The sequence below is a fragment of the Nematostella vectensis genome, chromosome 3 (genome assembly GCF_932526225.1).
Source record: "Nematostella vectensis chromosome 3, jaNemVect1.1, whole genome shotgun sequence".
Lineage (NCBI taxonomy): Eukaryota > Metazoa > Cnidaria > Anthozoa > Actiniaria > Edwardsiidae > Nematostella > Nematostella vectensis.
Window position 1 is genome coordinate 1,059,321 of NC_064036.1, and position 21,692 is coordinate 1,081,012.

Consider the following 21,692-nt stretch of genomic DNA (forward strand, 5'->3'; position numbering starts at 1 on the left):
AATATATTAGAGCATCTTTTCTATATCTAATGCATCTGATCAGGTACATTAACAGGTTCTATGTCTTACTTGTATTACTCCACTTTGTACCAAAATCAAAATAAAGACGGAAAAAAAAATAATCAACCTGTTTCACCTGAGTGAGCCCCCACGCACTTATCATAATGCCTAGCAGAAGTGCGCGGACGAATCACTGATCGATCGACTAGTAGGTCATAAAAAGACAATGGACTTTCTAAACTTTTTATATATAATCGATTTCATTCAATCAAGTTGATTGAACACAAAGGCACCATAATCGCTGTCCATTTTTCCCAAGGGGGTACCCCTAGACATAGGCTGCGCTGTCAGCCAATCAAAAGTCAGTTTAAAAAACATGATAAGATTCGTGTTCCTCTCCGCTGAAGATGGCGACTGTTTATGGAGTATTTTGTGTATTACTCGTTATAGCTGTATTTTCTCAAGCTCAAGACGATGATGTGTGGGCACATGAGCAAGGTCTAAACAGTGGGAATGCCTTCGGAATTGCACAGCCAGAGATTCAGGTATTTCAGCTGCAATTTGGAGCCTCCAACACACACACAAACTTCATAAACTTTGCACTTTGTGTGCCGAACCTTATTAGAGTTACGCTTCGATCATAGAGAATAATGAAATAGTTAACTTTTGAAATCCTTTTCGTCTATATACATGTTTGCATACCTAAAGCTGGTATTTGAATGCTTTCCGTACGCACTCTACTGCTTCAAATATCGTTTCTTTTTCTAAACAGCTGAAGTAACAATATCGATAGTCAAGTACGGTAATATTAATTCCCATATATTTTAGGGGCTAGTATTTATCTTGCGCTTTCTGGACCAATACGATCTCGATAGACTAGCTGTTTCGCGCTTTGCTGTACACATTTTGTTGCAAGCGGAAATAAACATGTGTGAACAGCGGAGGGGTGGGTTAGTGGTGTGGCTGTACCCCTACAAACAACAACAAAAACATCAATTGAAAATATGCTACAATCTAGCCTTTTGTAAGAAGAAGGGCTTTACCTCCAATTACAGAGGGAATAATCATTTTTCCCATTTTTTCCCATGGTGTTGATGAAATAATAATATATAGATTTAGGCATTCCCTAAAAGCGGAGCTCCAAAGACCAAATCTTTGTTTATTTTCCCTTAGTAATTTAAGAAATATTAAATATTATTATATTTCTCTTTTTGACAACGTCAACGATTTCACAGATCACATGACCAACTTGTTATACCCCTTCCCCCCACCCTTAACATCTACATGGCAAATAACATGGTCTAACAACCAAACAAGTCATGTATGTTTCAAGTGGGGTGCACAATCACATGACTATATTGGTGCACCCCCATTGACACCTTCATGACACATACCAAGATTGGTTGTCATACAGGACCGTACCAGGTGGTGCGAAATCCGATAAAGTGGACCTAATATTACCGGGGGGGGGGGGGGGGGGGGGGGGGAGGGGAGGGGGGTTGGGAGTGAAGGGATTTCTCTGATAAAAATCTGACCATGCCTTATGTCCCGTTCAATATCTCCACGGGAAGTTTATTGTCAGATTTGGCTACACACCATAATGATCTAGCAGATGCTTAATAGTTTTGTCTACAAATAATAGCACGTCTATTAAGAAGCAAAAGTGGACCTTTGGCTGTTGTGGGGGGGGGGGGGTGTTCGCATCCCCTGCACCACCCTGTGTAGTACAGGCCTGTTATATATTGTTTTCTTCCTGAGATACTATTGGTCTTTATGAAATCAGAATATTTTGCTTTTAGTGACATCATTGATGACGCCACAAATCAGGTGACCATATTTTTGCACCCCCCTTGATACAAACATGACAGCTGCAAAGTTTGGTTTTGAAACAATGTTTCTTTTAAGAAATATGAATCTTTTTGCTTTTAAGGTCTTGGTAAAGGTAAATTTGACACCACTGTTTGATTTTGTTTTTGCAAAACCTGTATCAACAGTTCTTAAACTTTATTAAAAAAAATTCCATAAATCGCATTCTAAGACGGCTAAAGTGGGCCTTTGCTGTTTCCTGTGACCTGTTGAACGTGGGCTCATGCCAAATCTTTTACTTTTCTAGCGTATTATTTTAAGGCGAGAACTCGAGCTTGTCCAGCGTAACCTTGCGACGGTTTTTTTAAGATAATTTGTGTCCTAATTTCGCCAGAAATGAGAGTTCCAACTTTGATTCGTGACATTTTGTTGACAGTGTCTAATAATGAAAAGTCCTCACACACTTTGATCATTTATCTGTCATTGAGATGCAATTACGTGCAAGTGCATGCGCAATAACGCAATTGGTGGATTACGCTCTAAAGTAAACTCTGTACTTTTAAGTTTCAGGCCTCAAAACTTAAACAAGGAATTAGCTATTGCAAAAATTAAACTTGCAGGATAATTCAATCTTTTATCTTTTATTTGATATATAGTTTGTACATGTAGAGAAAATTGCGGCAGGACAATATTTTTTTCCGCAGAGATGTTGTTTACCTTCACCGAGACCTTTATCAAGTTTTTTTTAAATCACATCAATTGATTTGTGATGTCATCGATGATGGCACAAATCACATGACCACAGTTTTGCACCTCCCTTGACACCTACATGACACCTGCCAAGTTTGGTTGTCATACAATGCTTTTTGGGGATGGACGGACGGACATTGCATCACAAAAACTCGAGTCGATGGGTTACCAATATTTGTTACCATATTTGTTTTTTTATACCACTTTTTTATGTACATTATGGGGCTCCGCCCACACAGTGCTCGCGCCGTGTGGAAGCTCCACTGTTAAGAATGCCAAAAACATGATATTGAAAAAAATACATATTGAAGATGAAAATTAAGTCAATAGAGACTGATCAAGATATAAATTAATAGTTCTTATCTTGCCCACATAAAAATGAACAAAAAACAGAAATGGTATCATATCATAATAGAAATGTTGTTATTGCTGTTGTTGTTGGTATTCTAACTGTATGTGTTTTACTTCTGTGTGAAGCATGGCCTGTACAGGGGTTTTAGAATACCATTGTTAGGTAAGAATGTACCAAAAAATGGTAGTTGAAGAAAGTCAAACATATGAGGGCAAGAAGTTCACTAGCAAATCCAGTGTACCTAGTCTCTTAATGTACCACATGATTCCCAATATAAAGAAAATGACCCGGAATGAAGGAAGGCTATGTAATGAATGTTTTCCATTTTTTTCATATAGGTAATACCACTAGATGTCAACCTCACTTCCAATATCAAATTCCGCTATGTGACAACGGCTGGTCAAAAGGCTTTTGTTCTAGATGATGTAATCAATAGGACAACCTTAGAAATCTTGAAAGGTTATACTATGATGGAACTTGGGGCTTGGAAGTTTAGCCTGTTTGAGCCGTATGAAGGTGGCCAAGAAGAACCAAGTGATAATATACCTTGGGTGAATAACCTTGATTGTGTGGAATTTGCAAACTCTGCTGCTGGCCGATTGTTACAAAAAGCTGTGATGGATGCTTTAGGAACTCCGGAAATGTACTATCCTTGTAAAGTACAGGCCAAGATTATGCGCCGTGGGGACTACACAAAGCTTCATACAGATGCACTGAAGGATGATTATGAATATTCAATGATGATGTTTCTGAACTTTGACTGGGACAAGAATGGTTATGGAGAGATCTACTTGTGAGTATAAATTGTTAATCAAAATTATACATCTTTTGCTAATGAAAATGATTAATTTGGAGACCATTTTCTTTGCAAATTACTAAATGGAATTAGAAAGAAATGCCAAAATTAGACAATTTGCTTTCTGAGAATACTGGGATTTTTCACACTGCTCATTTAGAAGCCTGGGTCTACATAGTTTGTCTCAACTAAACAATCTTAGTGCTTGCATGGCTAGAAGGTGTGTCTAATAACTGCAACACCCCACAAAATGTTCACAAATTCCGCAATACTGAATAAAAAACCGGAAAAATCGCATACCACACAGAAGGACCATGTTTTGAAGAGCATGTGCGACGCCCGGACATTCTTAGGTTTCCCTCTAGATCATCCCATACCAAGGGCAAATCCAGCACACCGCAGGACTAGTTAACACTAGAAAATCTCGCATCTCGCAGTGTTTTGAAATACCGCATCACCGCATTATTTTGGCTCCACGAAACCGCAACGTTCCCCACCCCCCCCCCCCCCCTAGAAGTAGTTGGTAGCATTTTGAGCAGGGTTGGGTTGAGTGGGGTAGGGAAGGGGTTTCGTTTACCCATTTAGTGGACCATTTTCTCTTAGGGGTTCTGATTGTTTTCTCATCTCAGACAAGGACCTAAAGTCCTTGAGGTGCTTTATCTTATTGCACTTAACCATATTTGTAGATGTAAAAGAACCGCTAGGGTCGCTGGCTCATGATATCATTGTCAGTAAAACTGTGTCTCACTTCAGGAAGACACTTCAATATAAGACTGAAATACTCAATGCCATGTTCAACAAATTTGTTATTTCTTGCAATGTTAATATATACCTTTCAAATACTAAACATTGACATTTTAATTTAAAATCTGTTTTTATTAGGTATGATGAAGACATGGAAATATTTGCAGGTGCCACACCTAAATTTGGTCGTGTCATTCTCTGGCCAAGCCACATTCCCTACCTACCACGTCCACCAAGCATTGCCAACCAGAAAGGAGAGCTGCTCTTACACGTACAGTTTTCAAAGGTACTTGGCAAGGCGTATAAGTGTCATGAAGCCTGGCTAGCTGTCAGGGATGAGCGAATCGCCAACATCAATGGTCCCTTTGTCAGCACTGGCAAACCTAGTCCTTCATCGATTGACTTTGATTCCAAGAAAGTTGCTGAGTACCAATCATCAGAGGGAAAGAAGATTTTCGTTTTTGATGATTTGTATGATAAAGAGGACTTGGACAATCTGAGGGCACATATCTTGAAATATGGAGTGTACTACTTCGATGACTCCGATGATAATGAGAGTGATAACGTTCAGTGGATTGCTGGCTTTAACATTGACAACTACCTCAAAAGCAGGTTTTGGAACATCACACACAGGGTAAGACAATGATAAAAAAATGATTATTTACCCTCACTGGCGCATCCAGGATTTTTTTTTCTTTCTCAAGTCAGCACAATTTACTTGTTTCAGTCTGCGACGCACGTACTGTAAGAAGCATGTTGTTCTATTGACATCTCATAATTATAAATGCTAAAAGTTTCTGTCGTGTCTCTACTGCATTACGGCAGCTAAATGATTACTACCCTTCTTTCAGGTTGTCGTGTCTCTACTGCATTACGGCAGCTAAATGATTACTACCCTTCTTTCAGGTTGTCGTGTCTCTACTGCATTACGGCAGCTAAATGATTACTACCCTTCTTTCAGGTTGTCGTGTCTCTACTGCATTACGGCAGCTAAATGATTACTACCCTTCTTTCAGGTTGTCGTGTCTCTACTGCATTACGGCAGCTAAATGATTACTACCCTTCTTTCAGGTTGCGACCCATGTGTCTGGGAGCAACAAGTGGTTCCCGTACGACATCTCGTGCAACCTCATCCGGTACGCAGACCACACCCGTATCCACCACGACTGCAACCAGAACGAGGATGAATGGACTCACTTGATCTACCTGAACCCAGACATGGAAAAGAACGACTATGGGGAGACAGTCTATTATGAGCGGAACAGCGATAACACAGAGATCATTGCAGAGGTCAGACCTAAGTACGGCCGAGCCGTCATCTTTCAAGGTGAGTATGCCATGGTTATACAACAGTAACAAAAAACAACGCCGTCTCCAATTCTCCACCAGTGTCCTACTTCTTGTACGACACTGGTGGAGCTCTGAACAAAATGAGCAGAGAAAAGACAATCAAATGACTTTTTATATGTCGGAGGGCGCACTTCTAATTGAGAATTCATATATAGACAGAACAAGTTTTCCCTGATACACATGGTACCATTCATCCTTCAATTACATGGCTCAATGAAAAACTAGTTGTTTTAAAGGGGCCTTCTATTTGTCCTAACTTTGCCTACTCGGTTTACCCTGCCTTTCCACCAAAGGCAAAATAAGAAATTTCCAAAAGTGGATTCTAACGCGACCTTGCCGCAACAGGCATCATCCCCCATTCAGCACGCCCTCCCAGCACTAACTACAGCAAGGCACGCTTGTCCTTCGTCACCAAGATGTCGGTAGACGAGATAGTGGGTAGGACCAAGGCGTTTAAAGAAGAGATGCGTCACTTCTCGGGCGTCCAAGAACAGCTGCAAACGGTGAAGGCTTCAGAGGATGGTCAGGCCATCTCAAGGCGATCCAGGGAGAGGCGGTCAAAATATGCATCCACAGGTAACCCAAGGTTGAAGGACGCAAACAATATTGAAAGGCTGCTCGAAGTTTTCACGAGCTTTTTTTATCATACTGTGTGCGGCTCTATGAGCAAGGGTGTTTGTGTGCATACTGTGTGCGGCTCTATGAGCAAGGGTGTGTGTGCATACTGTGTGCGGCTCTATGAGGGTTCTTTTGTCCTACACAATGCATTGCATCCTCGGAAACCCAGGGGTGTTTTCCGTTTTCCTCTAACGTTTAAGAGGGAAATACCCCTTGGTTTCCGAGGATGCAATGCATGTGGCTTTATGCGCAAACCCCTTTTACCCCGTATACCCTAGAACAATTCTATAAGCGTCTTTGTTGTAGCAACTTTGTCACTATTATTTGCAGAGGAGCAGACTAATGGCGAGGAGAGTCAAGAGGAAGCCGAGGAACCAGAAGATGACGCTCCAGACGATGATGATGCTCCAGATGTAGAGGGTAATGGAAGCCAGGAAAGCCCTTCTGTGCAGCCACCAGAAATGGAATCCGAGGAGGAGGACGAACAAGATTCAGACGACCCAGAAATCAATATGTTGACGGAAAAACTTCGGAATGCGAAGTCGGTAGAGGAAGTTAGAGCCGTACACCAAGAGCTCGTGTCACGCCATGCGAATAACCGTGAAGTGATCAGGACTGCCTTCTCCAAGTTTCTCTAGGTCCACATGAGCAGCCGTAGTGTTATTTGTTACTCTAACACATGTTGTCTACAGATGAGGTTGTACTCTGAGAATCTGTCGTGAATGGATGTGTCGTGACCCACGGTACACCAAGGGTAGCCTAAAGATGGCAAAATCCTGATCTCCAAATGCCTTACAGTTTTGAAAATCTAGAACTATGTTCATTTAATTGATACCCATAAAGTACTAAGGGTTATGATACATAGATCCTCGAGTGCAACCTTCTTTGAAAGAGTTAAAATGTTGGTATGTGGAAATTGGTTTTAGTGACCACAGTAAATTAATTAATTATAGCAGTTGTTTCTTTATAAAATTGTGTAGTGTATACCTCTGGTATTTAAATGAAGCGTTGTTATAAGCTCTAAGAACTTAGCCAACTATTTATAAGGGGTACTTTTATTCAAAGCTAAAAGAAAAACATCTCATAATTATAGTCTTGAGAAAACAAAGAAATTGTATTTTCATATTTAGAATAAAGATAAAACTTGTCTATTATTTGAATTTTGTTTTATTATCTACCAAATTTCCTTGAATAACTACCCTGAAAATAGACTCAGATATTTGAACAATTGTTTTAGAGAGCTCGACATATTACAAAGAAAGGCATCATCAACCCAAGCTGACATGAGCTTTGCCATACAATGCGCTTGAGCTCACTGGCCATCAGCTGCATAGAAGTAGGAGTACTGCATCGCCTTTTACTATTGACCTCGGTGGTACACTTGTCCTATTGACCTCGATGGTACACTTGTCCTATTGACCTCGATGGTACACTTGTCCTATTGACCTCGATGGTACACTTTTGTCCTATTGACCTCGATGGTACACTTGGAGTAATTGTGACCCGAGACCACCTTGTTCTGATGTTGCATGCTTGTAACCAGCATCTAAAGAACACGGTCTCTACGGATATATCGGTAATGAACTCACAGACACTAGATGGTTCTAGCAGCGTCTACCAGAACGGACACCTGGCGAAAAAAAAAACAATGTATCACCGAGAGTACCTCTAGAAGCTTTCGAGGTAGAATCTTCCCGACAGAGCATAACATAACATGACACGACATGATAACGACAATCCACTTGTTATAAAAAGGCGCCGTGGACATATGCATGCTAGCACTATATCCAGGAGTTCACTGACAAAGTTCCTTATCTTCTGTGTACGCGGCGTACTGGACTACAAATGAGGTTTAGACATGCTTGAAAGAATTAAAATAGTCCTTCGTGGGTTTGGAGCGGGTTTCCGGTTTCCACAGCACACTTTACTCACCAGCCGATGTAGCACTGGCATAAATTCTCATGCGCAGTTGCTTGTTTTATTAGGAGATCTACTTGCGTTGGGACGTCCAGTGTGTTACGATTCGCAAAGTCCCGCCCTTAAAAAAAAAAAAAAAAAAAAAAAAAAAAACAGGCAAACCTAGTTAACGTGCATACCTGAATGAATGCCTGAATGAATAATATCCAAGGATTTGAATCAATGGTTTTCATTTTTTCAATCGTAGTTTTACTGTGAGGTACGGTAACTTACCTATGCAAGCCTATAAAATATTCCAAGTCTAATGTTTAAAATATTATTTAATCTGTAATATCTACTTTCGGGGATTTGAGTAGGGCTAGAAAGGACATGACTGCGCTTAAAGTGGCTGTTATTATAGTGAATCAATGGGGACTTGGTTATTAGGGTCTCATTAGTTTAGATACAGATATTACAGAAAAAAAGAGATTGCTCCACTTTTTATGCCATGTTGTTTGCGCAGCTGTTATAAAATAATTGCAAGAGACATACCGGTGAGTTTGTCACGGACGCGGGTGATGATGTCTAGCGCTTTCTTGTTTAAAAACTCTGGCTTGTGGCCAGTTTCCTCCTCTGTGGAAATCAAACATAGAGTCTGCCACTTAGATTACCATTTAAAACATGCACGACAATGCATCGATACAGAGCCCAGTATATAACGAAAGAGGAGGGACGTTACGTATCGGTAGAGTGACAAATACGTAATGATTGTGCGACGAGTACGTACTGATAGATGACGAATACATTTGGGTAGCGTGCGTCGAGTGATAACTTACTCACTTGTATGATAAAGTGATGAATTCGTTCCGATAAAATGACGAATATGTACCGATAGTGTGCTGATTACGTACCGATAGAGTAACGATCTCGCACCGATAGGGTGTCGAGTACGTACCAATAAAGTGATAAATTCGTACCGATAACGACACGAATACGTACCGATAACGACACGAATACGTACCGATAACGACACGAATACGTACCGATAACGACAGGAATACGTACCGATAACGACACGAATACGTACCGATAACGACACGAATACGTACCGATAACGACACGAATACGTACCGATAACGACACGAATACGTACCGATAGAATGAAGAGGCTCGGCAGGCTTTTTGGCACTTGGCTTGTCTCGATTAACGTCTACACCTTCCAACATTTCTATACGGTAAGACAATTGTTTGAAGGTGGGGTATTCAGTAATTCATATTCAGGGGTGGAAGTGCTGCATCCCGTTATGGTAATTTTAACCACAAAAGACTACAGGAAGGCCGCAGAAAAAAAACTCCGACGAAGGGCTGATGCTCGAAACTTAAAAAAGAAAAACACTGTTTCTAGAGAGGCGTGCGCATACAATAAGCTAGTTCAGAGTTTAAGGATGACCGGGGAAGAATAGATCGAGTAGACCAAAATCCACAGGGAGTCGCTCATTCCCAATACGAACCTCTGTATTTTTCGAGCAATATTGGGTGTATAAACTCGCTCCAAAAAGTACTATTTAGCGTATTGACCAAAAAGGGGTTGCGACATGAATCCTAAGGTATGATTCATTAAAGTGATGGCTCTTTGATGATTATTATACAAAAACTGTCTCAGCAGCGAGCGATGATAAAACCGTCGATAAACCCCTCTTCTACGATCGCCATGGTTACAACACTGCATTTAACATGCGTTTAGTAAGGCCGTATACGGGGCTCACCTTCTGCGGCCTCGGTCATAGTGTCTGAACGACCTTTTGATCTCTTGATCTTCGGAGCAGCTGAAAGGAAATGAATTAGAAAAGTAATCAGAAGGATAAATGTTGACTTGCAACATCGAAGCACTAATGACGGTGCGTTTGCCGAGTGCGTTGATGATCTCGCTACATATTTCCCTGCTAACAAGGGCATCTTTCTTTGGCTGGGTTGGCTGCTAGCAAGGGCATCTTTCTTTGGCTGGGTTGGCTGCTAGCAAGGGCATCTTTCTTTGGCTGGGTTGGCTGCTAGCAAGGGCATAATTCTTTGGCTGGGTTGGCTGCTAGCAAGGGCATAATTCTTTGGCTGGGTTGGCTGCTAGCAAGGGCCTCTTTCTTTGGCTGGGTTGGCTGCTAGCGAGGGCATCTTTCTTTGGCTGGGTTGGCTGCTAGCAAGGGCATCTTTCTTTGGCTGGGTTGGCTGCTAGCGAGGGCATCTTTCTTTGGCTGGGTTGGCTGCTAGCGAGGGCATCTTTCTTTGGCTGGGTTGGCTGCTAGCAAGGGCATCTTTCTTTGGCTGGGTTGGCTGCTAGCAAGGGCATAATTCTTTGGCTGGGTTGGCTGCTAGCAAGGGCATCTTTCTTTGGCTGGGTTGGCTGCTAGCAAGGGCATCTTTCTTTGGCTGGGTTGGCTGCTAGCGAGGGCATAATTCTTTGGCTGGGTTGGCTGCTAGCAAGGGCATCTTTCTTTGGCTGGGTTGGCTGCTAGCAAGGGCATCTTTCTTTGGCTGGGTTGGCTGCTAGCAAGGGCATCTTTCTTTGGCTGGGTTGGCTGCTAGCAAGGGCATCTTTCTTTGGCTGGGTTGGCTGCTAGCGAGGGCATCTTTCTTTGGCTGGGTTGGCTGCTAGCGAGGGCATAATTCTTTGGCTGGGTTGGCTGCTAGCAAGGGCATCTTTCTTTGGCTGGGTTGGCTGCTAGCAAGGGCATCTTTCTTTGGCTGGGTTGGCTGCTAGCAAGGGCCTCTTTCTTTGGCTGGGTTGGCTGCTAGCAAGGGCCTCTTTCTTTGGCTGGGTTGGCTGCTAGCAAGGGCATCTTTCTTTGGCTGGGTTGGCTGCTAGCGAGGGCATCTTTCTTTGGCTGGGTTGGCTGCTAGCAAGGGCCTCTTTCTTTGGCTGGGTTGGCTGCTAGCAAGGGCATCTTTCTTTGGCTGGGTTGGCTGCTAGCGAGGGCCTCTTTCTTTGGCTGGGTTGGCTGCTAGCAAGGGCCTCTTTCTTTGGCTGGGTTGGCTGCTAGCAAGGGCCTCTTTCTTTGGCTGGGTTGGCTGCTAGCAAGGGCCTCTTTCTTTGGCTGGGTTGGCTGCTAGCGAGGGCATCTTTCTTTGGCTGGGTTGGCTGCTAGCAAGGGCATCTTTCTTTGGCTGGGTTGGCTGCTAGCAAGGGCATAATTCTTTGGCTGGGTTGGCTGCTAGCAAAGGCATCTTTCTTTGGCTGGGTTGGCTGCTAGCAAGGGCCTCTTTCTTTGGCTGGGTTGGCTGCTAGCGAGGGCATCTTTCTTTGGCTGGGTTGGCTGCTAGCAAGGGCATCTTTCTTTGGCTGGGTTGGCTGCTAGCAAGGGCATCTTTCTTTGGCTGGGTTGGCTGCTAGCAAGGGCATCTTTCTTTGGCTGGGTTGGCTGCTAGCAAGGGCCTCTTTCTTTGGCTGGGTTGGCTGCTAGCAAGGGCCTTTTTCTTTGGCTGGGTTGGCTGCTAGCAAGGGCATCTTTCTTTGGCTGGGTTGGCTGCTAGCAAGGGCCTCTTTCTTTGGCTGGGTTGGCTGCTAGCAAGGGCCTTTTTCTTTGGCTGGGTTGGCTGCTAGCAAGGGCATCTTTCTTTGGCTGGGTTGGCGCTCACGAGGAAAGGGACTTCTGTCGCAACTCGCTTTGATGGAACCGCCGTCCACAATCCTGGACGCTATAATATGCTGATGACTCACCATTATCCATAAGGCGCCAGTTCAGCAGCGGATCGTAGACGAAGGCCTCCAGTACGGCCATCACGCTATCCTTGTGTTCACGCATGGTGCGCATCACGCTCTCGCAGGTCAGACGGTAGTTACCATCGATACCAGTCACCTACAGAGGGTCCAAGATAGGAAGACGAGTCATGATTATGGGCTTGTTGCAGATGATGATAGAGGTGAGGTTGGGCAGACACCTTATTGAAGGTCACGATATTGATGATGATAGTTGTAATACTGTTAATGTTATTAAGATGAGCAGTCACCTAGATAGGTAACAACACAGCTAGACGAGACATGGACAAGGGATAGGGATTGTGGGTCTGCTACTGCTGGCGGTGGTGTTGGCGATGATTATGAAAATGTAACATACTAATAAAATATAATAAAATCACAAATAGGTAGTTTGGATAATTAGTGCTGAATAAGCACGAATTGACACTCATCAGATTTAAATCAACAATAAGTAGATTAATGTCATGGTCGAAGCGATCCGAGGAATCCGGAATTAGGATCAAGTAGTTGGGCTTTTCCCTCCACTGGCCACGGAACAGCAGACCGCTAGGCCCTCAAACATGCATACTTACTAGAGGCAGTATCCACTAATGATACCTTACCTCCATAGCATTTGTCAACATCCGCGTCAATCTGAACGGTATTTTCTCCGGGAATTTCTCTCTCGTCATGGCCACCTTAACATCAATAGAATTACAAGAAAACTTTCAGGCGTTTATCGATCCGATATGCGTGACCGTCCATATGTTTGTCAACGCCCTTAGCACTGCCTGGACGAAATTAATAATAATAAGAGTTGAAAGACACCAAACTGTCCTTGGGGAGTCATTGTGACGCGAGTTGTGATTAACAGAAAATGTATGGGATTTCCTTCCAGGGGATCTGTGAAAACTGTTCTAAGTAACGAAGAATCCTTATGAACCGGAGTTCCACTGTAGCAAAAGACATAAGCATTCTTATTTGAATATTTAAAGTGTAAGCGATCTGCAACGTGTAAATATAGTAGAGACCCTGTGCTCTTGTGACACACTGTGTTTATATTACTGTCCCTCACCTCGAAGCAATCACCGAAATCGATGTGTAAAATTCGCCCAGTCAGACGATCCAGCATCAGATTAGACGGGTGCCTAAGCATATAGCGAAAAATTAGTAAACAATATTAAGTGATGTTTTTTCTTCCAAAAAAACATTTATTAAATTGTACAAGTAGCACAAATAATCATTAACCCCCTTGCCCTAAAATTCTTCAATACTACCTATTTTCGCTCCAAAGTTAGGAGGCTCTGAATAGCCTTGCTTTTGCTGTTGTAAATGTTGTTGCTGTTGCTGTTGTAGTCGCTTTTAATGTTGTTGTTTTTGTTGTTGTTGGAGACACTTACCTGTCTCCTAGACCAAGCACATATCCGACCATTGACATGACAGCGAGGGAGCGCGTGTAGTTAGTGCGACGGTCGAACCACACCTGACATTCAAAACATTTTCAGCGAAGAGGAAACTCACACAATTTCACACAACTGCGTAACTAGTCTCTCTCTGGGAAGAAGGGGGTCGATAAATTTTTATCGGCTGTTATGCGTGCACGACCTAGACATTTTGCATTTGATAGGATAAAATACGACGTTTGGCCTTCATGTTCAAGGAACTGGTAAAACTTAGCCGGTTATAACATGATCACAAACCTTAGCTTTCAGTCGGGAAGGTATAACTTATACCTACGGTAGGTAAATCTTACCTCAGAGCTGGGACTCTTCAGCCAGAGAAGTTTAGCCAAGTCGTCGCCATTGGTGTTGGCCAGCGCATGCTCAAACACCTCGACCTTTTGCATCAGCGTCAAGTGATCATAGTCAGGCGCCATCTGAAGACACAACCATCAGAACATATCAAGTTAGGTACGTGACGCGTGACGTGTTGATCGATGTATGGCGTGAAGTGTTGATCGAGACGTGGCGTGACTCACCGTAAGCATGATGCGATGCTCGATATTTAGCAGTATCTTCTTCTTCTCTCTGTAGTCCCGGATAAGGGCGTGCAGCGTGTCGCAGTGCGGTACCCAGCCGATCAATCCGGAGTTGGTGGAAAGTGGGATAACAGCGTAACGCTGGATGCTGCAAAAGTCAGACAGATTACGTCAAATTATACGTGCAGCGTGTCTAGCGTGCAGCGTGTCATGCCCAGCGTGCAGCGTGTCAGGGATGCATCGTGTTTAGCGTGCAGCGTGTCAGAGATGCAGCGTGTTTAGCGTGCAGCGTGTCGAGGGTGCAGCGTGTTTAGCGTGCAGCGTGTCAAGGACGCAGCGTGTTTAGCGTGCAGCGTGTCAGGGATGCAGCGTGTTTAGCGTGCAGCGTGTCGAGGACGCAGCGTGTTTAGCGTGCAGCGTGTGAAGGACGCAGCGTGTTTAGCGTGCAGCGTGTCAAAGATGCAGCGTATTTAGCGTGCAGCGTGTCAAGGACGCAGCGTGTTTAGCGTGCAACGTGTCAAGGGTGTCAAGGAAAACTGGAAAAGACAGATGCAAGACGTTAGGGTGTGCTGCGGAGTCAATCCCCGATACAACATAGGACCACCGCGTCGAGGGTTTAGTCTGCAGCGTGTCGTAGTGAGGCAACCAGAACAATTGGTTGAGAGGGGGGTGTGGCATATCACCACTACCAGTCGAGCACCTCTACCAAAATGCCATACGCGCCAACACAATCTTACCTAAGATGTCTCTTGGACGTCTCGGGGTCGCTTGCTAGCAATGTGTTGACAAGTCCGAACAGCTGCATGACGCGTTCATCTTGCCGCAGGTCCTCGTGACCCTTCAACAAGAACATGAAGTCCGAGCCATTGCTGCCTGAAACATCAAGGGAAAAAAGCTGATTAGATTATAAAACGAAGAGCGTCTATGGCTATCGGTACCTTCTCTCAGCCTGTTACGATACCCCGTCCAGCCTAGAAGCGTGGGCTATCCCTACCCCCCCCCCTCTGCTAAGAATATGACCATGGTCTCCTTTCTACAGACAACAGCTACCCAAAGCAGCCGTTTCAACCGCATATGATTATCCACACACACGTGATGCACGGTACGGTAAACCCCCATCGTATTAATGCGCTTTCTCTCAGCTTAGATTTTAATTACTACACTTTAGCGTATTACGTTTTATCTAGTTATATTCTTCTCTTTTCTGTTTTACTAGCTATCACACTTTGTTTCACGGATTAATAAACACCACATTTCCATGATCCTTCTCCATACCCCACGAGGCAGAGTCTTCTTGTCTTTGCAGGGAGGAGAGAATCTCAACTCAATTAAACCCCTTCCAGCACCCAACTTAACTTAACTCTCGTCCTAAATAGCCCCTATTACCTGCAAGACACAGCTTCCGGGGTCTTTGCTTGGAGGTGATCACGTTGAGGGACGAGTGCACGTTTCGGATGTGAATAACAGGCTTATGAGGCTCGTAAGTACCGGGAACAGCCAGCTCCAGGTCACGTGACATCAGAAGCTTAGGGGAGACGTACTGGAGCTCTAACGACGTCAACTGGGAATACAAAAACGGAGCTCCTGTAAAATGGGGCTGCTGTAATTTGCAATTAGCGAAAATGACAACAAATTATGTAGACATCAACATAAAGTGCACGAAATAGCAACGCGCCAACAGTATTATTTCCCCTGCCCTAAGAGGTATGATTTTTTACAACATAAATGAGATAAATCGGCTTATCCAAAAGCCGCATTTTAGATTGCGTTCTGTCTTGGCGGTTACAGATGTTTTTCATCAAATTAGCAAGACCTACGACTTGAAAACTACAAATGTCAGGGCCATCGAAGACGTTAACGTTTGCACTTTCCTACACTTAGCCCACCTATGTTTGCTACCATAGCAAAACATTTTCATTGAAACTAAGTATTAAAAGTACGAAGCAGGAAATTACTTTTCTCGGTCATAATGTTTTTGCCGTCGCCGCCATCGCATCCAAAAAGGTGCCTAGGGATATACTACTTGTTTGTTATTATCTAAATTTTAGGTTATACAAACACGATAACTGAAGAAAACACGTGTACCTAGATACATACCGACGCATTGGTATCCTACTAATTTGAAGCATCGTATTCCTAGATTGTTTTTACCCTACAGACGCGTACACAGGGGGCGCGCGCACCCCCCCCCCCCCCCCTTGGCGGCCAAAATGTGGTTCATTTCTTATTAAAGAATCTTTATGCGCAAGGCGCTTTTCCATATGTTACCTATGACTGCGCAACCCCCCCCCCCCCCCCCCCCCTTGGCGGCCAAAAAGTGGTTCATTTCTTATTAAGGAATTTTCATGCGCAGGACTTTGCCATATGTTACCTATGACTGCGCACACCCCTCAGCCAATCCTGGGTACGCGCCTTCCCTATTTCTCCGTACCTGTGGCAGCTGCTTGGAGATGCGCCTGAACACGGTGTAGTACAGATCCCACGCCTGCGTCAGGTCCTTTACATTACCAGACTTCTGATATCTCCGGCACCATTCCTGCGCCTCCATAAGATCGCGCCCGTACGCCTGCACCAGACCGGACAAGATAGCATGAGATCAAGACAGGCTCAAACGCAAACATTTTAAAGCTAACAAGGGACTCCTTGGAAGCCCCGCCTCGGAGGTTGGTGGGCGCATGCTAGAGTTTCCAAACATTCCCCCGTAGGGTGGTGGGCGCGTGCTACAGTTTCCAAACATTCCCCCGTAGGGTGGTGGGCGCGTGCTAGAGTTTCCAAACATTCCCCCGTAGGGTGGTGGGCGCGTGTTAGAGTTTCCAAACATTTCCCCGTAGGGTACTGGGCGCGTTTTAGTGATTTCAAACATTCGCCTTCTCCTGCCGCAATCTAAAGCTGACAAGGAGCAGCAATATTAAAGAGTTCGAACTAATGCCCTGCAAAGTAACAACTATGCGTACATAGCAAGCGAATAACTAGCACATCGGGGTGGTCAACAAAAATCGAACCGAAAGTCTACCTGTGTGTCTTTCAGTTAGTTGGAAATAAGAAATACCTTCCACTAGCTTTACCTGGTTGAAGGAGGTCTCCTTGAGAGTCTGAGGGCCTCGTTCCATCATCTGATGCAGAGGGTCGAGTACAGCGAACATGCCTTTGACGTTACCTTCACCGAAGTACATGCGTGACGCCTCCTCCAGCCCCTCGTGCCACAGCTCGTGCCATAGTATGGCTACTCGGATCAGCTCCTCGCTCACCTGAGACACCACACGAAGTACAATACACAAGTATGTGGGCTTTTATACTCCGGGAATAACCCTGGACATAGACATAGGCAATTAAATTTCGAGTTTAGGGTGTTTTTAAGTCTTACGTACCATCACAGCCTGCTGTACAAGTTGTTGGCTGTGCTCACACATGTTCTTCAAGATCTGATTTGCTGCATTATGACGGGCACTGCTTGCTGACTTAGACGCCACCGTCAGAGGATAAATCAAAGCCTGAATCATAAAGAGTTTTCAGCTAGCACCAACACAACAGGCACATGGGGTGTCCACACGATTGCATAAGTCACTATTACTATACCTTAACTTGTCGTCTTAACAAACTCAAAACCTATGCGTTTGCTTGTGTCTAACCTGGATTTCTTGCAGGTAACACCTGTACAACAGGCGCATGGATACAACCCTAGGGTCGTTACTTGACCAAGTTGTCATACAAGTGAATAGCTCAAGAGAAAATATACCATAACCATAACCTTCACTTGAGCCTCACGAGCGGTGTTTAGCTTGTGACTAGCCGATTTTCAGTTAAAACCTACTCAACAGGCGCACGGGCACAAACCTGAGGGTGATGCTTGCCAATGTCAGTCAGCAGCTGGTGAATAAGACGACCGACAAGTTGCCGCGGGGTGTCGATCCTTGCTATCAATTGAGGGATGACTTGTAGCCATGTGTCTATCTGGATGGTCTTTATTCCTTCCACTAAAGCTTCGTACACCTTTAAAAGAAGGAATTAGATGTTGTTTACATTTTTTTATACTGAATGATTTTAATCCGTCATACTTTTTAAAGTACCTCAAGTAAGTTTAAAGTAAGGTGATACTAGTTACTCCGGGAAAGCAAATACCACATTCAAATGCCGTGTCAGTTGTTACTCTAACCTTTTCTTAATGTTAATGCGTATGATAAATGTTCGTGGCAAAATCATTCTTTTTTAAAAAGCTTTGTGGGCACAAGAATTAAATCAAGCCATGGATAATAGTCAACGGGAAAGTCCGAGATAACGTACCTCAGGCAGATGGCCATAGTCGAACCACAGGGTAAGCAACCTGAGCGTGTCTTGTAACGAATTACCACTGGACAGGGCAATTGACTTGAAAAAGCCATGCACCGCGGGCTTAGCATACGTTATGACTGGGTTGACCGTCTACACAAACACAAACAATAGTCATTACATTTCGCGGCTAGGGCGTGGTGACTATTTGTATTTGGGAATCAAGTGTGTCGTATTTGAAAAAAAATTAATTAGCCTCATGAACAAGGAATCATTAAATTCATACGACATGTGAAGAGAGTCGGGTAGTATAGGCATCACCCGCAAAAAAAAAACACAAAATAATAATAATAATAATAAAATAAAATAAATTATTATTATAATACTCTGAACCGACTGCCTGGTTAAACATCACTAACTAGCCACAGGTAGCTCATTTCTACGGTTTAAGAAAAGGTCTTTGAGCGCGCCAGACATATAAAAACAGACAAACAAAACAACGCAAAAGCTAGCGATAAAACAGAGGTGAGCCCTGGTGTTTTGAATCATATCAAAATAAATAATAAATTGAGACCGCAAGTTGATATAATGCATTTGTTTTGCTTAAATAAAAGCTAATCGCAATCCAACCCAATTTTGACTTTGGGATGGTATCAAGACATACGAATAACCTTAGGTGAGGCTGAGGGGGAAGACGGGTGGCCAGGTGACAGGCCTTCGCTCTTTTCTTTCTCCTGTTGGTTCTTGTAGTACAGCACCGCCTCAAAATTCATAAATGCCCACGAGTGCCACGCCTATAAAAGTAAGGATGACAATGTTAATGATTGAAATAATGCTTTCTCATGCTGTCTGCCGATAACAACGAGAACTTAAAGACTTACGCAAAAACAGGAACACTTTGGCACCAATTAAATTTTCATTCAGTAGTTTTTGGCCATGTTCAAGTTAACCGTAAAAAAAACAGGTCGAAAAAGTTTTTTTTACTAAAACCCCTAAAACTTGGACCTGGTTAATGGTTTACCTTATAGCAGCTTTTGTCGTTCTCTGTGGCTGCAGAATAGTAGAGTAGAATTTGAGGAATGGTGTTTTCATTGAAGCCCTGGAGCGAGGATTGCCAATCTCCCAGTTTCAGGTAACACCTACACGACAGGCACATAAGCCATCATATAACAAATAGCATTTCGAAAAACTTACCCTTGCTAGGGAAAGCTCCTTTTCATTGATCGAAGATTTCCTTGAAAGAAGGTTTCTGACCTCGCTAGCCATTACAAGCTGTGCATACTAGAGGTTTTCTACATAATCCACTCATTACCTTGCCACCAGTTTGAGCAGTTCCTCTCGTTTATTGTCATCGTCGTTCGGGGAGAGCGACTGCAGGGCTTGCTGATGCAGGGTTGTGTGCACAAAGAAATGCAAGTGCTGAAAAGCCTCTTCCTGGTAGTTAAATAATGGCAGAGGTTACAGAGGTTGGCATTCTTAATAATGCCACCCGCTTTAAATTATCAATCACATCCTCAAAGAAACTTCCAATGGACACTTGCAATGGGCTTTTAATATTTAGAAATATTCGCGTTTTCCGTTATAAACCATCGGATATTGTTACGTAACCGAGCGGAAGTAAACTAATTGCAATGCTTTGAGAAGAGTTCCTATTATAAACCACGTCCTCTTCTACCTCACATTCTGCCCTCTCTGCTCAACTTAACACAGACGAGAAAACACGTCCTCTGCTAGCTCACCTTCTGCCCCTCTCTCCACAAGTGCTTCATGTAAGCGAAGGTGACCTGGGGGTACGTCGTAGGGAGGGGCAAGTCGGGGTGCTTGGATGGGTCACTTCCCAGTAGCATCACCAGGGTTTTGTGGCTAAGTGCAAGGCGGCCGCTCTTCCTGCACAAGCTAGAATACTTGAGCCATGATTGCATGTCTTCTTGAGGCGTCAGGACTAGTGAGCGAACTTGGAGAATCTTCTGCCAGTCCTCAACCACGCGCTGACAACCCTGGACAACAGCAACAACAACAGTATTTATTTATCGTAACAATTAATTATATTGTGTAGGGGCTGGCTACCCAATTAATAAGCTACTAGAAGGGGGAAACTTTTTCTTTTTATAAAATACGATATAACAGGCAATGATACGAGAGGTCCAACAATGATAAAAAAACATAGTAAGAGCATGCTATCCATGTAAAATGCGTCCGAAGGGGCATTTTAAAGAAAAACAAAGGGAACCACATTCCCCAACGTGGAAGTTTTACACAAAAAGGATGGAATACAGGTCCTCGTTAGATGCGTATGATTAGAAAAAAACAACAGAAAAGCTGTAAAATAAGTAAGGGTCTGCGTAGGCATGATGGAATAAGGAAAATAAATCAACACAAGGTTGATATCGTATGTTTGTGCCTGTGTGAAAACTGAGTAGTTTAGCTGACGTTTTGGGCTTTATCCCCAAAAACAGCTCCGATGAAGGGCTAACACTCGGAACACTTCTCTGTCTTCACAAAGGCGAGCAATACACCATTTCAACGCCCGTGTCGGTTGAGCATTTACGTCAGATACTGCTGACACGACAAGGTGCGGTGAGTGGGGAATCTCGTCCCCTTCTATCATACAAATAAGCAGAATTATTCATTTTCTCCACACCTGCAGACGGTTCCACCAAGTCCTCTTGATATCTTCACGTCGTTCATGCACAAGCTTGTACTGAATGATCTCCTCCAGCTCAGACAACATCTGCACGGACACCATCGCCTGGACACGATTAAAGTGTTAGAGTTTTGGAATCGAACACCACAGCGAAATGTGAGTTGTCCGTTGCGCCGTCCCTTAAACAAGTTACATCCCCTTTGAAAGTCCGCGTCAAGAACATGATACATGTTCTCGAATTTCAGGGGTAGTTCAAAGTCGGTACTAAAAATCTGGTTGCAGTTATTTTTGTTTTTCGCGCGGGATCTGTTCAAAGGGCAGCTTAGTCACGTTATCTATTCGGGGTTCCTGTAGTTTGCCGTTAGGCAAGAGGGGCTTGAAAGAGGGTTTATTGTGACATGACAACTATTACCAAACACGCCTAGGGTGTTCAAGGAGGACTTTCTCACTCAAAGTCACGGCTGGCCATCAAGATAAGAGAATGCTAGTAACCGTCATCGCCTTCATTTTGCGGTGCTTGACTCACCCCATACGCCCTGTTGTAGCTCTCCCCGGCGCGAGCCGTCAGTTCTGTGTCTAGTAAATCACGCGCTGCATCGATACACTGCAAAATAACAAGATTTGGTAACAACAAGGATTTTACTTTTGGGGTTGAAGAAGCACCCCGTAAAAAACGTTAAAATCACGTGGGTAGACACCATGGATAAGTTATCATGACTTGTAATGACTGCTCCCGTTTGCTGAAATTATCGTGGTGTAGGCGCT

At 43.8% G+C, this 21,692-nt stretch overlaps 2 protein-coding genes across 2 annotated transcripts in view; one reads left to right on the forward strand and one right to left on the reverse strand.

Annotated features, from left to right (window-relative positions):
• Positions 1-375: 375 nt before the first annotated feature.
• On the forward strand, positions 376-7,570 carry LOC5517010. Its single transcript, XM_001637059.3, has 6 exons — positions 376-545; positions 3,247-3,701; positions 4,587-5,082; positions 5,520-5,775; positions 6,144-6,374; positions 6,747-7,570. The coding sequence occupies exons 1-6, from the start codon at positions 408-410 to the stop codon at positions 7,052-7,054; spliced, it is 1,884 nt and encodes a 627-aa protein (XP_001637109.1). The 5' UTR covers positions 376-407; the 3' UTR covers positions 7,055-7,570.
• LOC5517009 (serine/threonine-protein kinase mTOR) overlaps positions 7,566-21,692 on the reverse strand; it is a 43,383-nt gene continuing 29,256 nt past the window's right edge. The window contains exons 42-65 of the mRNA XM_032386948.2: positions 21,454-21,531; positions 20,925-21,032; positions 20,023-20,280; positions 19,596-19,717; positions 19,305-19,422; positions 18,955-19,077; positions 18,299-18,436; positions 17,852-18,007; positions 17,386-17,508; positions 17,083-17,265; positions 16,449-16,583; positions 15,404-15,578; positions 14,755-14,890; positions 14,018-14,165; positions 13,793-13,915; positions 13,440-13,522; positions 13,115-13,187; positions 12,663-12,737; positions 12,022-12,160; positions 10,079-10,138; positions 9,466-9,540; positions 8,865-8,945; positions 8,349-8,454; positions 7,566-8,046 (exon numbers count right to left, since the gene is read on the reverse strand). Coding sequence (XP_032242839.2) covers positions 8,031-8,046; positions 8,349-8,454; positions 8,865-8,945; positions 9,466-9,540; positions 10,079-10,138; positions 12,022-12,160; positions 12,663-12,737; positions 13,115-13,187; positions 13,440-13,522; positions 13,793-13,915; positions 14,018-14,165; positions 14,755-14,890; positions 15,404-15,578; positions 16,449-16,583; positions 17,083-17,265; positions 17,386-17,508; positions 17,852-18,007; positions 18,299-18,436; positions 18,955-19,077; positions 19,305-19,422; positions 19,596-19,717; positions 20,023-20,280; positions 20,925-21,032; positions 21,454-21,531 — 2,832 coding nt within the window. The 3' untranslated portion in view covers positions 7,566-8,030. The remainder of the gene's footprint in view (positions 8,047-8,348; positions 8,455-8,864; positions 8,946-9,465; positions 9,541-10,078; positions 10,139-12,021; positions 12,161-12,662; positions 12,738-13,114; positions 13,188-13,439; positions 13,523-13,792; positions 13,916-14,017; positions 14,166-14,754; positions 14,891-15,403; positions 15,579-16,448; positions 16,584-17,082; positions 17,266-17,385; positions 17,509-17,851; positions 18,008-18,298; positions 18,437-18,954; positions 19,078-19,304; positions 19,423-19,595; positions 19,718-20,022; positions 20,281-20,924; positions 21,033-21,453; positions 21,532-21,692) is intronic.

What these genes read in the sequence shown, in the direction of transcription:
- LOC5517010 (XM_001637059.3), top strand. Translation starts at nt 408, where the DNA reads ATGGCGACTGTTTATGGAGTATTTTGTGTATTACTCGTTATAGCTGTA. An exon ending in TTGCACAGCCAGAGATTCAG is followed by an intron (nt 546 to 3,246) that starts GTATTTCAGCTG and finishes TTTTTCATATAG; the next exon opens with GTAATACCACTAGATGTCAA. An exon ending in TTTGGAACATCACACACAGG is followed by an intron (nt 5,083 to 5,519) that starts GTAAGACAATGA and finishes CCCTTCTTTCAG; the next exon opens with GTTGCGACCCATGTGTCTGG.